Genomic DNA, 16,299 nt, shown 5'->3' with positions numbered 1-16,299 from the left:
TTTGAAGCCTGAAAAAGAACAGCCTCTCCGAGTGTGATGGAGCACGATCAAATAAATCCTACTGAGGACAGGTGTCTGGTTATCTTCTTTTGGGTTTAACCATCCCACTTTCTACTTTGTCTCCTGGCAGCAAAGCACAACCTCCTTTTCCAAGCCACTTGAGGCTTCAAGTCCTATTACTCAATGCCTGAGCAGTGCAGAAGAGAGAGCACTGACCAATTTAAAGCTAAAGCCAATCTAAACAGATGGGCAGCTGACAAGAGTAGAGACACATGAATGCCTCAGCCCATGGAAAAGAAATTTAAATAAGAATTATTCCCTTTCTTCTTACAATGTCATTCAAAACACTCTATGTGAGTGCAAATGGATCCCCATGCAAACACAAAACACAGCTGACTGCAAGGACCAGTGCCACTTCTGGAGTCTCAGGAACAGCCAGGTGCCACCAGTTCTGAACTCCCTCTGCCACAACCCAATATAGGAGATATTTAAGACAAACTACTGAAAGTGAACAAGGCTGACTATGGAGCTACAGTGACGCAAATTACACAAATATTTAGGACCATCCCTGTGTGCATTAAGTCCAGCTGCTTCCTCTGCTGCTGTGTATGTGTCAATGAATGATTCTGGCTCCTTTGTATTTTTCACAAGCTGACTTTAAATCACAATTAATAAATGTTCTTTCAACAATTTCATTTTAATCAGAGGAGTCAGATATGACATACTATCCCTTCCAGTAGCTGCCTGGAGAGTTCCTCAGAGGGAAGGGCAGAGAAAACACTGCCTAATGTTCTCCTGTAATCTTAGCTCTCAGAGATCTTTGTTCAGCAGTATAAACTTGACATTTTAGCTTACAAGAAACAGATATTTTCCTCTACCACGGACTGTTTATAGGCACCCTTGCTATAACATAGCAGACAGAGATCTGGGCCATAAGAACCCACATCCACTTAATACTATACCATACAACTACTATAAAATAATAATGCAACTATATTAGAAATCTTCATCTCGCGGATCTAGAAATACTCATGATACTTTCATGTCACACCCTATGTCTAGTCTGTAGTGACTGGACTGTGGGAAATTCGGGTGAGCAGAGAGGCTCAACTACAACACTGGATTTCAGCACGACCCAGCTCCCTTTTGACCGCACAGATACAGCCGACAGGCCATCGCACGATGCTGACAGCCTGCACTGTTGTGTTTTTTTTTCCAAACAAGCCACGAGTAGCACGGGGGTCAACAGGTGCGTGGTCGCCAGTGGGGAGAGACCAAGCCGGAGGCTTCACCTGGACGCCGGCTCCCTTCACCACCGCCGCCGCCCGGCCCCAAACCCGCAACCACGGGGGCGAGGGCGGTGCCTGCAGACCGCCGCTGCCCGGGGGAGGGGATGGCGGGCGGGCAGGGCGCTCCCCGCCGCCTCCCTCCCGCCTACACGGCGCGGCGGCGGCGCGGGCAGCATGTGGGCAGCGGCCCCTCTCCTCCTCCTCCTGTTGCTGCTGCTGCTGGCGCGGCTGCGACGGAGCGGGGCGGTGCCGCTGGAGCCGGCCGGCCGGGCCGTGCTCATCACCGGCTGCGACAGCGGCTTCGGGCACCTGCTGGCGCTCCGCCTCCACCGGCTCGGCTTCACCGTTTTCGCCGGCTGCCTGTGCCCCGGCGGCGAGGGGGCGCGGCGGCTGCAGCGCGAAGCGGGTGGCGGCCGCCTGCGCGTCCTGCGACTCGATGTCACCCGCGCCGGGGACGTGCTGGCGGCCAAGGAGCTGGTGCTCAGCCACCTGCCCGAGCGAGGTGAGGTGAGGCGGGCGGGGATGTCCTTGGGACGCGGCGGTGCGAGTCCCGCTCTCGGCTACCGGAGCCCCGGGGGCGGCCGCTCCTCGGCCCGGCCTCATCCGCCGCCTGGGCGAGGCGGCTCCCGGGCAGCGTGAGGGGCGGGAGGGAGGAGCAGGACCGGCGGACACGGGCGTCCCGAAAACGGCCCCTCGGTTCGCCTGGGGTTTGGAGGGGGCTGCTGAGCAGGAGCTGCCTGGGAGGGTCAGCTGGACTGTCACTCGTGGCTAGGAAGAAGTGTCAATAAGGGTGCTTAACTGCAGTTACTGCTATCAGTAATAACAACAATATTTTATATTAAAAAGTGCATTGGTGCTTGGCTAAGCAGTACACAAACCGTGGCCTATCCAAAGATGCTGACAGTGGAAAGTAGGTGCGCTTTTCCCTGTGCCACAGGTGTTACCTGTCTGCCAAAAAAGAAAATCCTCAGTACAGGGATCCCTGGGATCCCTCCCCAGGTATCCAACAGAAGGAAACTGCAGAGAATGCAAAGAACAAGTGTGCACACAGAGGAGGCAGCAGGAAGGTGATGTATTTCTGGGCATGACTTCTGAAAGGGAGAATAAATAAAAGAAATGCCGATAAGACAGCTGCCTTGCCACGCGGGACCAGCTGTTTTGTGGTACAACTTGAGGTTTGCCAAGCTCATCCCTCAAAGGGTTACCTAAAAGGAAACATGTCAATTATACACCCTACAGGGAACACACGCCTAGGGGAATGGATAGATTTTAGCTTGCAGAATCATTGCAGACAACCTCAATCCTGGGTTATCCCTTAAGAACACATGACAGGGCGCAGGTAGTAGGATCAGAGTTACCTCCTTTCCTACTTAGGCTGCAGGGCAAGAGTCACCCAGCATAATACCAGGGGATCCACTTGGCACAGAACAGGCTTACTCAGGCTCAGAAGTAAGATTCCCTCAGAACTACAAACACCTCCTGCTCACAAAGGGAATATAAGCAAAGAATAATGCATGCAGAACGATAATGAAATGCAAGGCCTCTGCCTGCCTGGTCTATTAGCATGTTGGGAAAGGGGTGAAATCAGAAGTGAAGTAAGAAAAAGCCTAGATGCTGCTCAGTAAGTAAGTGTATTTATGGTTGATCTTGACCTTATCTGATTAAGAGGCAGAGCCTTCCCCTCTCAGGCTCTTTCCCAAGCTGCAGAGCTAACACAGATGACTCACACAAGCCCTTACAGGCTCGATGGGGACTGGGTCACCTGAAACTCTGGGTTACAGACAATTTATCCTGTAATTCTGACAGTTTATGCAATGATGGTGTTCATGCTGTCATGTAGACTCGAGTCCACAGTTCAGCACTAACTTACTGGTTGTCCTTGCTCATAAGTGTGTGGATGTGCCTTCAGGTCAAGGCTAATCACATGAGAGATGTCAGGGCTTGCTGGAGGGGCCAAGAAAGACAAAATCTAGTTTTATAGTTTCAGATAGCACATACGCCATTTGGGAAACTCCCAATTATCAAGTAATCGTCCTCCTAAATTTATTAAATAAAAAAGAGCAAAAAGTTATTTTAAAGTCTGATATTAATAGAGTGAATGCCATAAGTCTTCTTCATAATTTATAAAATATATGGGCATAAATTTTTTATCTCAAATGTAATGAAACTGTGAGGATACTCATGTAGAATCTTTAAGCATAAGACTTTAGTAGGAGTGGTCCTTCTTGGCATCTCTGAAAATAGATGCTTTCTTTGGCATTTTAACTTGATAAAAACAATTTCAATTTAATAATTCAACTGAAGGTTAACTTTCTTATTAACCAATTTATTGTTAAAGATAGGAATTTTAATTTTTATTTTTTTTTACATTCTGGTCAAAGATTTTTTTTAATGACATTATTTTTCATTAGGAAAGAGAATTATGAACCACCTGTAACTGCATTTATATTCTGAAAGTACCTAAAAGATGAGAAAAGGACATTTGCTCTGCAGAGAGCATTTTATCTGCTGCTCAAAGGTTCCCAAAGCACAGGCAGCACAGCATGTGCCTCAATGGCTCACCAGTTAAGGAACTTTCTGTGGTGAAACCTTGGGACATTTTCCCTACTGGGTCATAGACAGGAGCATCCAGGGCCTGCACCAGGAAACAGATCACACTGAAAATCAAGTATATGTTGGACATTTGTGTTAAGGAGAAGAAAGAGCAGGTGGTGAGACCAGTGGACCGTTTTAAATAAGCACTAGACAGACAGAAAACCTGCTTTGGGTTTTTTTTTTTTGCACAAACAATTCAAACTGATGTAGGAATCCAGGGTTGTGCTGAAAGGTTATAGTAGATCACAGATTATCTTACTTAAAAAGCTGTGAAAGCATCCACCTTTGAAATAGTTACAGTCAATGTTCTGGATGCTCTTTTAGCTGGTAAGAACTGTTGGACATTTCTGTCTCTCTCTCCCCTTCCCTCAGAACAGGTAATTGTATTCAGCAAAGCCCTGTAGAAACTGAAAAAAAGAGATCTGTCTCTGGGAATCACTACACATTTCCTTAGGGATTGTTCCTTCTCTGCACTTCATGCCATTTTTACTATAATCAGTTTAACTCAGCTACCACAGATTTTAAGTACATCACAACAGTGTGCTGGACTTAGAAAGTCAGATCACTAAAACATTCCTGTATCATTCAAAAAATGGTCAAAAAGAAACCCCTTTGGCAATCTTCAGGTTTAATGGTGAGTGTGTGAAGGCTACGCATTCCACACTGAAACCTCAGAAGATGTAACAAACAAGGAGAAAGCAGTTGAACAGCCATCGCTTTTTTGCATACTGTGTTTAAATAGCTCACAGTAAATACTGGTAAAGAGTAAATATTTATTCTTTATGATTACAGTATCATCCTTTCCATGGACTGTGAATCTCAGACAAGTATGACTTGTTTGAATGCCAGACATTGGCAGATATGCTGTCTTCCAAGTCATTGTAATCTGATAAGCCAAAATTTTGTCCTTTATCTGAAATCTTTCTTTGTAGTTGATGAAAATACATGTTTTCTTGCATTTATTACACCTCTCTGCACTATTTTATTCCCTTCAAACTTGCAGAGTGCTTTTGCTTATATTTTCATAAAGTCTGTTGAGCCTGGTCAGCATCACATACTGTTTTGTACTAGACCTGATACATGCACAAGGTAAGAGAGTCCCTGTCCTGAAGAGTGTGCAATCTGCTACACAGGGTTCTCCAGGCAAGAAGCTGGCAGCAAACAGAGGCTCAGAGAACTCAGGTCCATCCTGAATCTTGTTCTTTGGCAGATTTTAGTTGCCTCAAACCTAGACCCCAAGTTGAAGAGGCTCTACACTGTAGAGCCTGTATTTTTTGCCTAAAGTCCCAATGAAGAAGTTAACCGCCTCATTGTGGACTCCGCTGGACACAAGAGTCACTCTCCCACTGAGTCAATTCACTGCATGGAAAGAAATGAGAAGTTCCTGGGTCTGGGGAAAATGAATCCAAGAAGCCTCAGTCGGCAGTTGCTGGTGCTAAGGGAGGTCATCCAGGATGGAGGAATACTGTGCTCTGGCCTGTGCCTGGAATAACTTCTGCTTTAAGTAGACTATTTAGTATAAAATGTACAACTAAATATCAGGAATAAAGGACAGTACTCCCTACACTAGTTATGCCGTAACCATGAGATAAATAACCCAAACTCCACCTTACCTTCTCTGTTATGCCACAGTAGAAATCCAAACTACAGGTGACACAACTAGCTGGATATTTGACCACTTCATAGTTTGTTTCCTTGTAAATATTTGCTCTATTCTAGACTGTAAAATTATGTCAGTCTGAAAGGATGGCAAATCAATTTCCATAGCATGTAGCTCATTCTCTAGAGCTGTCTCTCCTGCCTTTCTTTTTTTTTAATTGCTTTTCATGGCTTATGCACCCATTAAGATGACTTTCTAAAATATTTAGAGTCCTTTCTTGCTTAAAAAGAAGAAACTTCTTGCACATTAAAACCAAGATGAAGTAGAACAAGAACTTTGGAGCATGTTGATTTGCAATTCTCTTAAGCTCTAAAGCAAACCTCAATTTTTTTTTCTGTTTAAAACAGGAATTCCCTTCCTTGCCTATTGTGAGTGGGTGACATGTAGCTAACTAGAAGGGAGCGATATTAGTTTCAGTCCTGCATCCTACTTGTAGGTTATTAAATACTCCCCTCCACTTAATTGTTATTTCCTATTCACAGAATCTACCCAGTAGGCCCATAGTACCATATTTTCAACCAGACTTCCTATTCAAATAGACTCATCCTTTCAATGAAGATGACCACAACATAATATTCCGAGCAAAGGCTGGTGACTCATGAGTGTCCGTATCTGAAACTCAGGAGTCGCAGCTGACCTGTCACCACCAACAACCTTCATTGCCACAGACAGACTGGCTTGTTCCCTCCATTTTTTCCATATGAATATGGCAAATCACACTTTCCTTCCTTTGCCCGGTTTCCTCTAGTATTGGATTGGAATCTTTCAGGAAAGAGCCTGTCATTTTTAGAGGGCCTCAGGTTTAGACAGAAACTCCAAAGACCCATGAAATCAAGAATACGTGTTTGAGTTTAGAAAACGTGGCTAAATTCAGAGATTATCTTAAGTTAGGTCTCCTAAAGTGATTTTTAGATCCCCTGCCACAGCTCTTAATCTTTGTCCTTGGGATCCATTTTCCCAACACAGAGATCACTGAAAATCAATTTGACAACCAGTTCTGCTTCCCAGTTTATTTATTCCCTGCCTGCTGTAGCATATATGGTCTGAACACCCCTCTTCCTAAACTGTGCTTGGACTGAGTTCTGTTTTGACAGTCTGAGTAATTTTTCTTTTCCTGATCAAACTTCAGCTGCTTTTTCCTAATGTGTGCATGGACACTTTCAGGAAATGCGATGTCTTTTTCTTTCTCGGGTTCAATTCTTACTTGTGCCTTGTCCTTCTAGCTTTCCATCTAAGGACTATACGTCTCAGGTTATCTGAGCTGCATTTGTCTAAGCAAATATACAATATATTTTGTATGCACATTTATAGCATTAATTTTTACCACAAACATTTCAGGAAAGGAAGACCAAAGCTGCTTGAAGTATCCTGCGTACATAGCTGGGCAGGTTGTTTCTCAGGAGGTGGGAAACCTTCTGAAAAAGTGGCATAAGGGAATAATGAACTGTTTGTTATTTGGGTAGAATTTTGCAAATTGATTCAACTGAACAAAGTGGCAGGAAAATTTGTGGAAAATATCAGAACATTTCTCACTTGGGAATGCTGAAGTGTTCTGAGTAACAATATGTTTTGCTTGAGGGCAACTAAAATGTTTTGTACTGACCCCAAGCAAAATATCTTATTATGTTTTATTTAATCTTCTCTTTAGAAATGTCTGTTTCAGTTTAACTCAAGCAAGTTTTTCTCCTCTTTTGATTTGTCATCTGCACAGAAAGGAGCCATTATTTTGTGAACTCTGCCTGTTTGTACACTCAGGCTGGCCTTACCACTAACCGCCTGGACTCTTGGAAGGGCATGAGCGACAGCTGACAAAGGGCTGGAGGGAAAACTCAAGCCCTACAAGCTAAATTCTGTGTTTCACAGTTTAGAGAAAGAGGAAGAAAATCAATTGTCTAAAGTTTGATGGCTGTATTTCTGAAGCCCTAAGGAATTCAGGGATATGTGGAGCAAGTGTTCTTGCTTTGCTGTGCAGGATGCAGTGGCATTTAGGAAAGGTAAAGCTGAAAAGAGCAGGCAACAGCTTTTACAGTAATGCCGGGCTTTAGTTTGTGTTGTGTTAGATTATATAAAAATAAAGCTAAGTACAGAGGCCTCCAGCCTTAAGTAGAAACAGATGGGATATGCAGCTACGCAGTCCATCTGTAGATCAGATCACATGCAAGTACAAAATATTGATAATTAGCTTTTACAGAGGACTCTCTAATCCACTGGTCTTAAAAAAATTTACGAGGATGTCAGTCCCGTGGGGTTAGTTCCATTTTAAGAAAGAGAAATAAGCTTACAGAGGTCTGTTTTACAGACTAATTTAAAAAAAATTGACTTTCAGCTTTAGCTGTTGTTGTAAAGGAAATAATGTATTAGCAGTTCCTAGCAGGGCTCTGGAAGGACCAAGATACCATGAAATCCTTGCAGAAGCTTTGTCAGAGAAGATCAGAAAGAGTTCAGCCCAAGGGTTTCTGCAACACCTTCACCAGGGTGACCAAAGGTCCCCAGAGGATATCTTTGCCACCACAGGCGCGAGATGCTATGGCTGGGTTACATCACACCCATGCCTCAGGCCCTGTGTCCAGAGAGGCACTGTTGTCCACTCTGCCTCACCATAAACTTGGGCTTGGAGATCCTGTAGGAAGCATGACAAAACAATCATTTGCCTCAAACAAATACAAGAAATCTTTAAAAATGCATAAGCAAAATTTTCAAGGCTGGTGGAGACAGGCTGCAAAATTAGCTACCTCCTCTGTGTATTTAGTTACACTGCTGGTCACCCTAGAAATACCTTCAGTCAGGATTTGAGAACAGAAGTAGGAATGTTTTCGAAAGCACCATGTCACTGCTTTACCATACATCTACAGATACGTGCGCTGAGGGCAAGAACAAGTAAGCGTGGCTTAATCAGCATGTTTAGGCAGCACGTCAGCTCTGAACTGCAAGCACTCGACACTTCAACGAGAAAGCATTTCCAACAGTCGAAGTTATTAGCGCTCACATGAAGTGTTCTGTGGCTTTGGGCTAAAGGGCTTGCACTTGATGTAGAGCTGTGTCAGAACAAGCTTTGCTGCCGATACATTTCTGCTTGTAAACACTGAAATCTTACAGCATGTCAGGGCGCTGGGCTCCATGGCTCTAAGATGCATTGTTATGTGGGGAGCAGAGTTGGGCAAGAGTGCAAAATCCAAAAAATACTGTAGCCACTGACCTTACTTGGTTACTTTATGCAATGCTACACCCATGTACTTGATTCTGGCTGATTTCAGAAGGAATCAAAGCTCCAATCCTGAGCCAAAGCTCCAAGATTCAGGCTCCTAAATTAATCAGGCACTTTGAAAATATTACCCCTTAGCCTTTAGACTGCTTAATATAATTTTCACAAAGCTGCTCATAGCATGCACTGGGATTAAAGTAATTAAAATATCATGGTACACCGCATTGGCGGTAAGATGTAGTCTCCCAGATCATGTTATTCATAAATAACTTAAGATGACTTTAAAGTGATTATTAAATAGCACTGAGAGTTACATAGTCCAGATGAAGAACACAATTATGTTTCTTCATTAAATAAAACGTGCCTGCACTTATAAGTAGAAAAGACAAAAAGATAACAATTAAAAAGTTGTTTCCAAATCACTACTGTTGTTTTGTCGCCTAATGGTGGTTGTTTTGCAGTGAAAGATGCTTGTTGAGACATTTCTCTTCCATAGGTTTCTGGGGGCTTGTCAACAATGCAGGAATATCAACATTTGGTGAGACAGGGTGGCTGTCTATGGAGAAATATGAAAAATTTGCAGATGTGAATCTCCTTGGGAGCATCAGGACAACTCTGGCATTTCTTCCTCTTCTAAGGAAATACAAGGGTAATGCTAATCCACTGTTATTTAGAGTTGTAGAATAATTAGCTTACTATAATCAGGGTAATGTAGCATCTATAAAAGAAGCCTTAATTGTCTCTCATTGAACTGAAATGACAGCTTCCTTCTGGGTGGCCTGAAAGAGCAACTTGATCCTGAAAAGAGGGTAAAGCCCTGAGAGGAAAACATGCCCTTAAAGATTCTGTCTTTAGAATATACAGAAAAAAAGTAATTACAAATAATGAATTATCTCAGTGTTTGATTCAAAAGAGAGAGAATGCTTACAGTAGATCATTAAGCCCAAGCAAGACTTTTCAAGCACTGACAGTCAGAAAACACAAAGATCCAATAAACTCCTGCTTATCTTTATTATTTAGGCTTTACTATTTTACTGTTTGGCAATTAGGAGAGGAAGGATGATCCTACCGAGGTGAACTAGAGACATCCAGCTTCCAGTTCCAGGCCTAGCAAGATCCTGTGACCTTTGCAGGAAACTTCAAGTATGTGAAACAGTACTGTACAGAGATGCATGGGTATTGAATGGGATAAATTCATTTGCATGGACCTCCATATGCATGGGCTTTATCCTTTCTTCTGAGAAGAAATGGTTCAAATAGCCACCTGCAGCATGTCTCAGTTGCTCTGCAGTTTGTTCCCTACCTGTCGCCATCTGTATTTGGGCTAGAAAGATACCCTTTTGCTTTCTCCCCCTTTTGCTTAGCTTGTCTATTTAAGTTGTAAGCTCCTTAAGGTGAGGATTTGTTCTGTGTGTATACAGCATCAAGCACAATAAGGGCTAGGTTTCTTCCAGAAGCCCCAGATGCCACTGCTGCACAAAACATTAGTAAGATAAAAGCATCCCCTTTTTGGCTGCTCTGCTTCTTCCTGCTTGGTTGCCTTTGGCTGATGATATTCCGATGCAAGAAAAAAAAAAAAGACACCTTTAAATACTGCAAACTGTATGTGTTTTTGTAAAAGAATGTCCTATTGTATATACCCAGTGTGTTACGTGGCATTTACATGGGGAGACGTCACTTTTTTTCTGTCATGTCCCACTTACTACTAAAACTCTGTGATGCTGATAACACTGGAAGCATTTGTCTGACTTCGTGAATTGCAAGGGGTTACTTTGAAGCAAAAGGGACTAATTGTGTGTGTGATACTCAGCACATGCATAAACTTTTAGAAGATTTGGGTTTGGGTGGCTGCACACACACAATACCTTATCTCGAAAGAGTGCTGTGCATGTCACTCCTGGCTGCCAGTGCTGCCTTGATTAACTGCCCACACTATTTTCAAGTCCCATCTATGTAGGAGAGGAAGCCAAAGTACTTCTAGGAATAATCTTTGTGCTGTTCCCTTCCTTGCTGGGTCAGCAGGACAGCTAAAGCTCATGTTTTTGGGGGCAGCAAGTGACCTGTTCAAATGAAAAGCCTGAATTATGGATGTTAGAGCAGTCTCCTAGGAAAGCTCTCTTAGGCAAAGACAGAAGTGATGTGTCCCACATCCTGGGTGCCTGCCCCAAGTCACTTAGCTACTGGATAACAGAGGCAGAGGTCATCCTACCATCTTACCAGCCAGTAGCTGTGTTCTGAAGGAAGCATCTGACTACCCCTACTCCCAGAAGAAACTTAAATATTATTAATATTTGCAAAGGAACGTATTGCCCTCCTAAAATTAAGTGTCCTACTCTGAGAGAAGCAACATCTCCCTATAACTTTTCCAGATGGCCAGGCCAGCTGATGCAGCATCTTGATCAGCAAGCTGGTAGTTGTTCTGTTATTGTGTGTAAGATTTACTCCAGACACCATGTAGGAAGGCAGGGAACCTAATTCAAAATGACAGATTTCTCTGCATTCTCATTATACCCTTTTGATATCCCACAAGCCTGTACCATTTGGTCAGATTGGGGCACAGACGCTATCTGCATCTGTGACAGCAACTACATTCTCCATGTTGTTAGCAACGAGGCCACCTTCTCTCTCACCTCTGGTATTTGTGTATCCACATTCACACGTTTCTTACTCCATGGTGTGACTATGCGATAGAAGTTTACAAGTAAACAACAGCCCAGCACCTCAAATAAGAAATTTCTGCTATTTAATGCATGCCTGATCTTGGCAAGAGTTATAACGGGGAAAGAAAGCAGCACAGATCAGGGAAATCACAGAAAGGCAGCGTAAGGCTGCACACATTCTGTCAAGTCACCTTTCTCTGGAGCAGCTTATCACTGTACAATCTGATTTTGGCTTTGTATGCACAGCTGTAAGCCAGGTCTCAGTGCAGAAATAGTGGTATGAGTAGTCACATATCCACCACAAGGAAAATCATCTGCTTTTCTCCTCTGCACTCCTCCTATTACTAGCATTGTCCTTTATTACTATTCTTCAGTTTAAAGTTTTAAGGGGACTGCTTTCTTTCCAGCTCTTTCATCCTGTGTCAGACTTGGAAGGACTCAGCAGGAATAAGCAGCACGTTGGGCATGTGTTACGCTTTGTCCAGCCCAGCATCTGTCACCAGATGGAAGGAAGGTTTTTGTGTGAAGTTCTCTGCTTTACACAGCTTGGTGCACTTCTGTGCTGGGACCTCACACTTATACAGCCCAGCTTTGCCATACTATGTAGTAAAACAGCATCATACTAAATACTACTTTATTAGCAGCTCAGAAGACTCAGGTAAATCACTTCTATGATAAAGACTGAGAGTGAAGCTATGTTATTTGCACTGTTTTCTTTCCAGGACGCATTGTTTTCATGTCCAGCATTATTGCCTATTTTTCTCTGGGAAATGGCATTTATTCTATGACCAAGGCAGCTATTGAGAGATTCTGTGATGCTCTAAGACTGGAAATGAAGAAGTTCGGTGTTCGGGTAAGTGATGTAATGAGTAGCTGTTGTGTGAAACTCCCTGCTATTTCCAACATGGATTTTCGTCTGAGAATAAGAAAAGTTTCACTCCTGAAACTTCCTACAGAGCTGAAATGCATCTTTTTGTGGGGAAAGAAGCAAGCCACTTGCAGAAACAATACCAGATAATGGTGCAGGAGTGTAAATTTTGGTCAAGGGAACAAGCACATGCAAAATATCTTGTGCAAAGCAAGTGCTGTGCATCTGAATTACAAAGATAAAGATCTGAGCTGAATCCAGGGGTACAGCTTCCCCCTGGAAAGAGGTGGTTTGTCTGTGGTTAATTAGTGAGCTGGAAATCACTAAGAATGGTGGACCTGGGTAATGTTTGCCATTCTTTGAAGCTGTGGGATAGCACTCCTCTGCTTTGTGCCAACAATCAGACTTCCACCCTTTCTCCACAACCTCTACAGTGGAGAAACTTTCCAAGTCAGGCCTGCCTGTGCAGTGCCATGCTCTGTGAAGAGCTTGTGACAGCACCAGGGAACTGAACCCTTCTCTGGGGTGGCTGCAGGAGCAAAGAGCCCAGGTGTGAGCGACATGCTTGTCACCTACATGAGGGGTTCTTTCTCTCTCCTCTCACAACATCAGTGCTTAAAAGCTCCTTCCTTTTTGTGGGAATAGCTACACTACAAGAGGCAGTATCACGCAAAGTGATGTTTTTATTCTCTAAACCTAAGAGCCTCTAAGAGTGCTCTTAGTGCCCTGTCTAAGCAACACTGGTAGTCAAACCTGAAGCTTAGATCACTAAGTAGATTCACTGGGCTTTTTCACTGCAGTCACTCCATTGCTGAAACATTTCTCAACCACCAGAAGTCTTCCCTTGAGGATTTATGTTGGTATACCTCTTATATACACAGATTTACAGTATTGTTCATAAGCTTTGTGTTGGAGGAAATTACAGCCACACATTATTAACTACCCCTCTCGGATAAATATAAACCTATAAAATGCAAGTTATTTTACACATCCTAATTCCACACAGCACGATGAGGATTTGCACCAATTAGCTGAGGATAATCTCGAATGCATGGAAGAGCTTAGTTTAACAGGTTAGCTACTCCGGTCATTTTGGGATTTTTACTGTTCCCCCACCTCCAGAATAGCCTCAGCACACAATACAGTGAACCAGACTGCCAGACATTTCCACAATATCTATGAGAGTTATTTTTCTGTTTCTCACTGTATGCAAGACACTGGCTGGCCTTTGCCTCAGAACCTGCCCTGCAAAGAGCTTACAGAAGACACTGTCCCTCTTCCCCGTGCTCCCCTTTCTCACCTGGGGTTGTAATCTTTAGAAATCAAGTCAGTTAAATGCCATGGAGTTTTTGATGTTGGATATCTACAAAGTTTTAACAAGCCCACTGCTAATGGGGGAAAGGCATGCATACTGTAAGCGCTAAGCCTGCTCTGAAATTTCCCAGAAGCCTCAGAAGTTAGCAGAACAGTAGCAACAACACATGCAAAGAGAACAGGCAGAGCAGTAAAGGATTTGTGTGTTTTCAATTTAAATCCACACGCACAGAAATCTATGGAAATTTGCTAACGACATCAGTGAGAGCTAGATCAGGACCTTTGGTCCCCTCTGTACTTGGCTGAAAACACCTATTTTAATTACACCCACTTGGAGAAAACAGCTATTTTTTCCCCAGAACCTTCTAATTCCCTGTGACATCTCCTTTTGTCCCAAACTGGGACAAAAAAAAATTACCAATCAGGAGATTCGCCACTGAGGGAAAAATCCAAAGTATTCCACTTTGGAGACATCAAAGTCATACTGAAATGCTTTGTCTCACTATTGTCAAAACATTTATATCATTAAGCATTCTATATGAATCAAAGATGCATTATTGCATTCTGTGAAGGTATGCTGAGTAGTCAAAACAAGAACATTAACATCAGAGTGAAATGAGGAAGTCAGAATAAAGCACCTCTGCAATGTTTCACAGGAATATATTTGATTTCAGTCAAGTTTTCAAGGTTAAAATTTCAACAAAGCAGCATTGTCTGGAAGAAATCTGTCTGCAGAAAGCTTTTGATCTGTTTTACTGACTATCGTATTTAATTGAATTCAGAATGACTGATTGCATTGTGGTAAGTTTTACATCTTGCTTTTAGGTCTGTATTATTCAGCCAGGAAATTATGCACGCTCTACAAAAATTCAGCCACCAATCAGTGCCGAAGAGATTTGGAATGACCTCAGTGAAGAAGAAAAGGCAGTTTACAATAAGGAATACGTTCAAGAGCGGGCAAACTTCTTCAACAGCATTCTCAGTGAAGGAAGCACTAATGGCAATGAGGTTGTAGATGCTATGGTAGATGCTTTAACATCTCCTGCACCGAAGGCACGTTACATGGTAGCAAAGCTAAAGGAAAAAGCACTGGTGTTTGTGTGTGCTTTATTCCCAACTGTTGTGATGGATTACTTTATGTCTTATGCTCTGAGTAAAGTAAAACTTGCATAGCCTACATTGGTACTGTTCAGTGATTCAGGCCGGGCAGTTTTTCAAAATGTGAAAGCCAGGGCTCAATCTAACACCCCCAGAAATCAGTAGAGTGGCACCAGTTAACTGATACAAACTTCAGATGGTGTCCCTAATCAGAAATGTCACTTTTTCATTGGGAGAAGCATATAAGACTCCATGTAAAATTAACACATTTTTCTAGGTAACTTTATTTCTCCCATGTGGAAAGAAAAACACATACATCCACTTATGCTGCTTTATGTATTGCCTAGAAAATTTAATGCATCTTTTTCTAATGCAATACCAGGTTACTGTGTTGCAGACACGACAAAGTGGAGCATATCCTACCGGGCCGTGCCCTACCTGAAATCATTACAGCAGACATGAAAATACCTTATTTGTAGGAACCCAAGTAGTATGTTATTATTAATTTGTTGAGATGTTAATGGAAAAGTTAGGAATGAGCACTAGACCTTTAAATACTTTAAATAGAGTTAAGTGGCTGCAGAAAGCTAGGAAGAGTTGGACAATAAAGTTGTAATACGGAAGCAAGGTCTTGGCTAACTACAGTTCAGCACTTTTTCAGGTGTTCTGGATGGATCTGTAACAAAGCCAGTATGTCATGGACTTTGGAAAATAAGTAGCATATTCCATTTACAAATTAATATTCCATTCTAAATAAACTCTATCTTTTATCTAATGTCTGGATTAATCAATGTGTTAACCTAAAGTATAGTCAGAGAGCTAAATGCCAAGGTGACAGATATCAGTATGCAATAGCAACCTGCAGCTTAGAAAGAACATATTCAGCCTGAAGCTCTGTTTTTGCTACTATTATAGGGAATAAGGTCTGATGAAAAAATATCTATTAAAATGAACAGGAAAACTTTCATAACATGTATTACGAGAGTAATTGAGCAGAGTGGCTTCATTAGCAGTCTCTTACCAACTGATGTGGAACAGCTTCCTGTTTTATACATACACAGTTTTAAATTTGGCCTGGTTGTGGCATGGCACAAAATCCAAGAACTCTGGGACCAAAAGATCCCAGAATAATTGGCATCCACTGTGGTGACACTGGTAGGTACAGAACGGCAGCACGGAGCATTAGCCTTCGCCATGCCAGGTCTCTCATATCAAACTGAAGACTCTGCTGTAAGTTGACCTAGTTAACTTTTTGGTCTGAACCAGAAATTGCATCCTCTACCTGGGGTATCTTTCATAATATATTGAATTCATTACCAAGAAAAGTTACTTTCCCTTGTGGTGGGTAATTGGGCAGTCTGAGTAAGAAACATAGGCGAGATGAGCAAACGGACAGACTATTACAGGTCCTCTCATGATACAGTCAGCAGGGGAACAGTCGTCTTACTGCACCTTTTTTAGCTTGTGGAACATCTTACTTCTCCTCCTAAATGCTGGACCCATCCCAAGAGCTCACACTGGTAAGAGGACAAGCCAGGGCTCCCACCTGTTCCCCTGCTTGTCAACAGCAAGATTATCAGATGATTATCATGCACTCTCCTCATTTAACCACA

At 42.7% G+C, this 16,299-nt stretch overlaps 2 protein-coding genes across 2 annotated transcripts in view; one reads left to right on the top strand and one right to left on the bottom strand.

Moving 5' to 3' along the window:
- The window catches only part of PAK5 (p21 (RAC1) activated kinase 5), a 156,757-nt gene that overhangs the window by 136,395 nt on the left and 4,063 nt on the right, over positions 1-16,299 (bottom strand). The window lies entirely within an intron of this gene.
- Positions 1,017-15,461, top strand: LOC102084118 (D-beta-hydroxybutyrate dehydrogenase, mitochondrial). Its single transcript, XM_065059897.1, has 4 exons — positions 1,017-1,791; positions 9,243-9,395; positions 12,129-12,259; positions 14,414-15,461. The coding sequence occupies exons 1-4, from the start codon at positions 1,032-1,034 to the stop codon at positions 14,759-14,761; spliced, it is 1,392 nt and encodes a 463-aa protein (XP_064915969.1). The 5' UTR covers positions 1,017-1,031; the 3' UTR covers positions 14,762-15,461.

The sequence above is a fragment of the Columba livia genome, chromosome 3, assembly GCF_036013475.1.
Source record: "Columba livia isolate bColLiv1 breed racing homer chromosome 3, bColLiv1.pat.W.v2, whole genome shotgun sequence".
Classification (NCBI taxonomy): domain Eukaryota; kingdom Metazoa; phylum Chordata; class Aves; order Columbiformes; family Columbidae; genus Columba; species Columba livia.
Note: the sequence above shows the minus strand (reverse complement) of the source record. Positions and strands in the feature narration are given on the sequence as shown.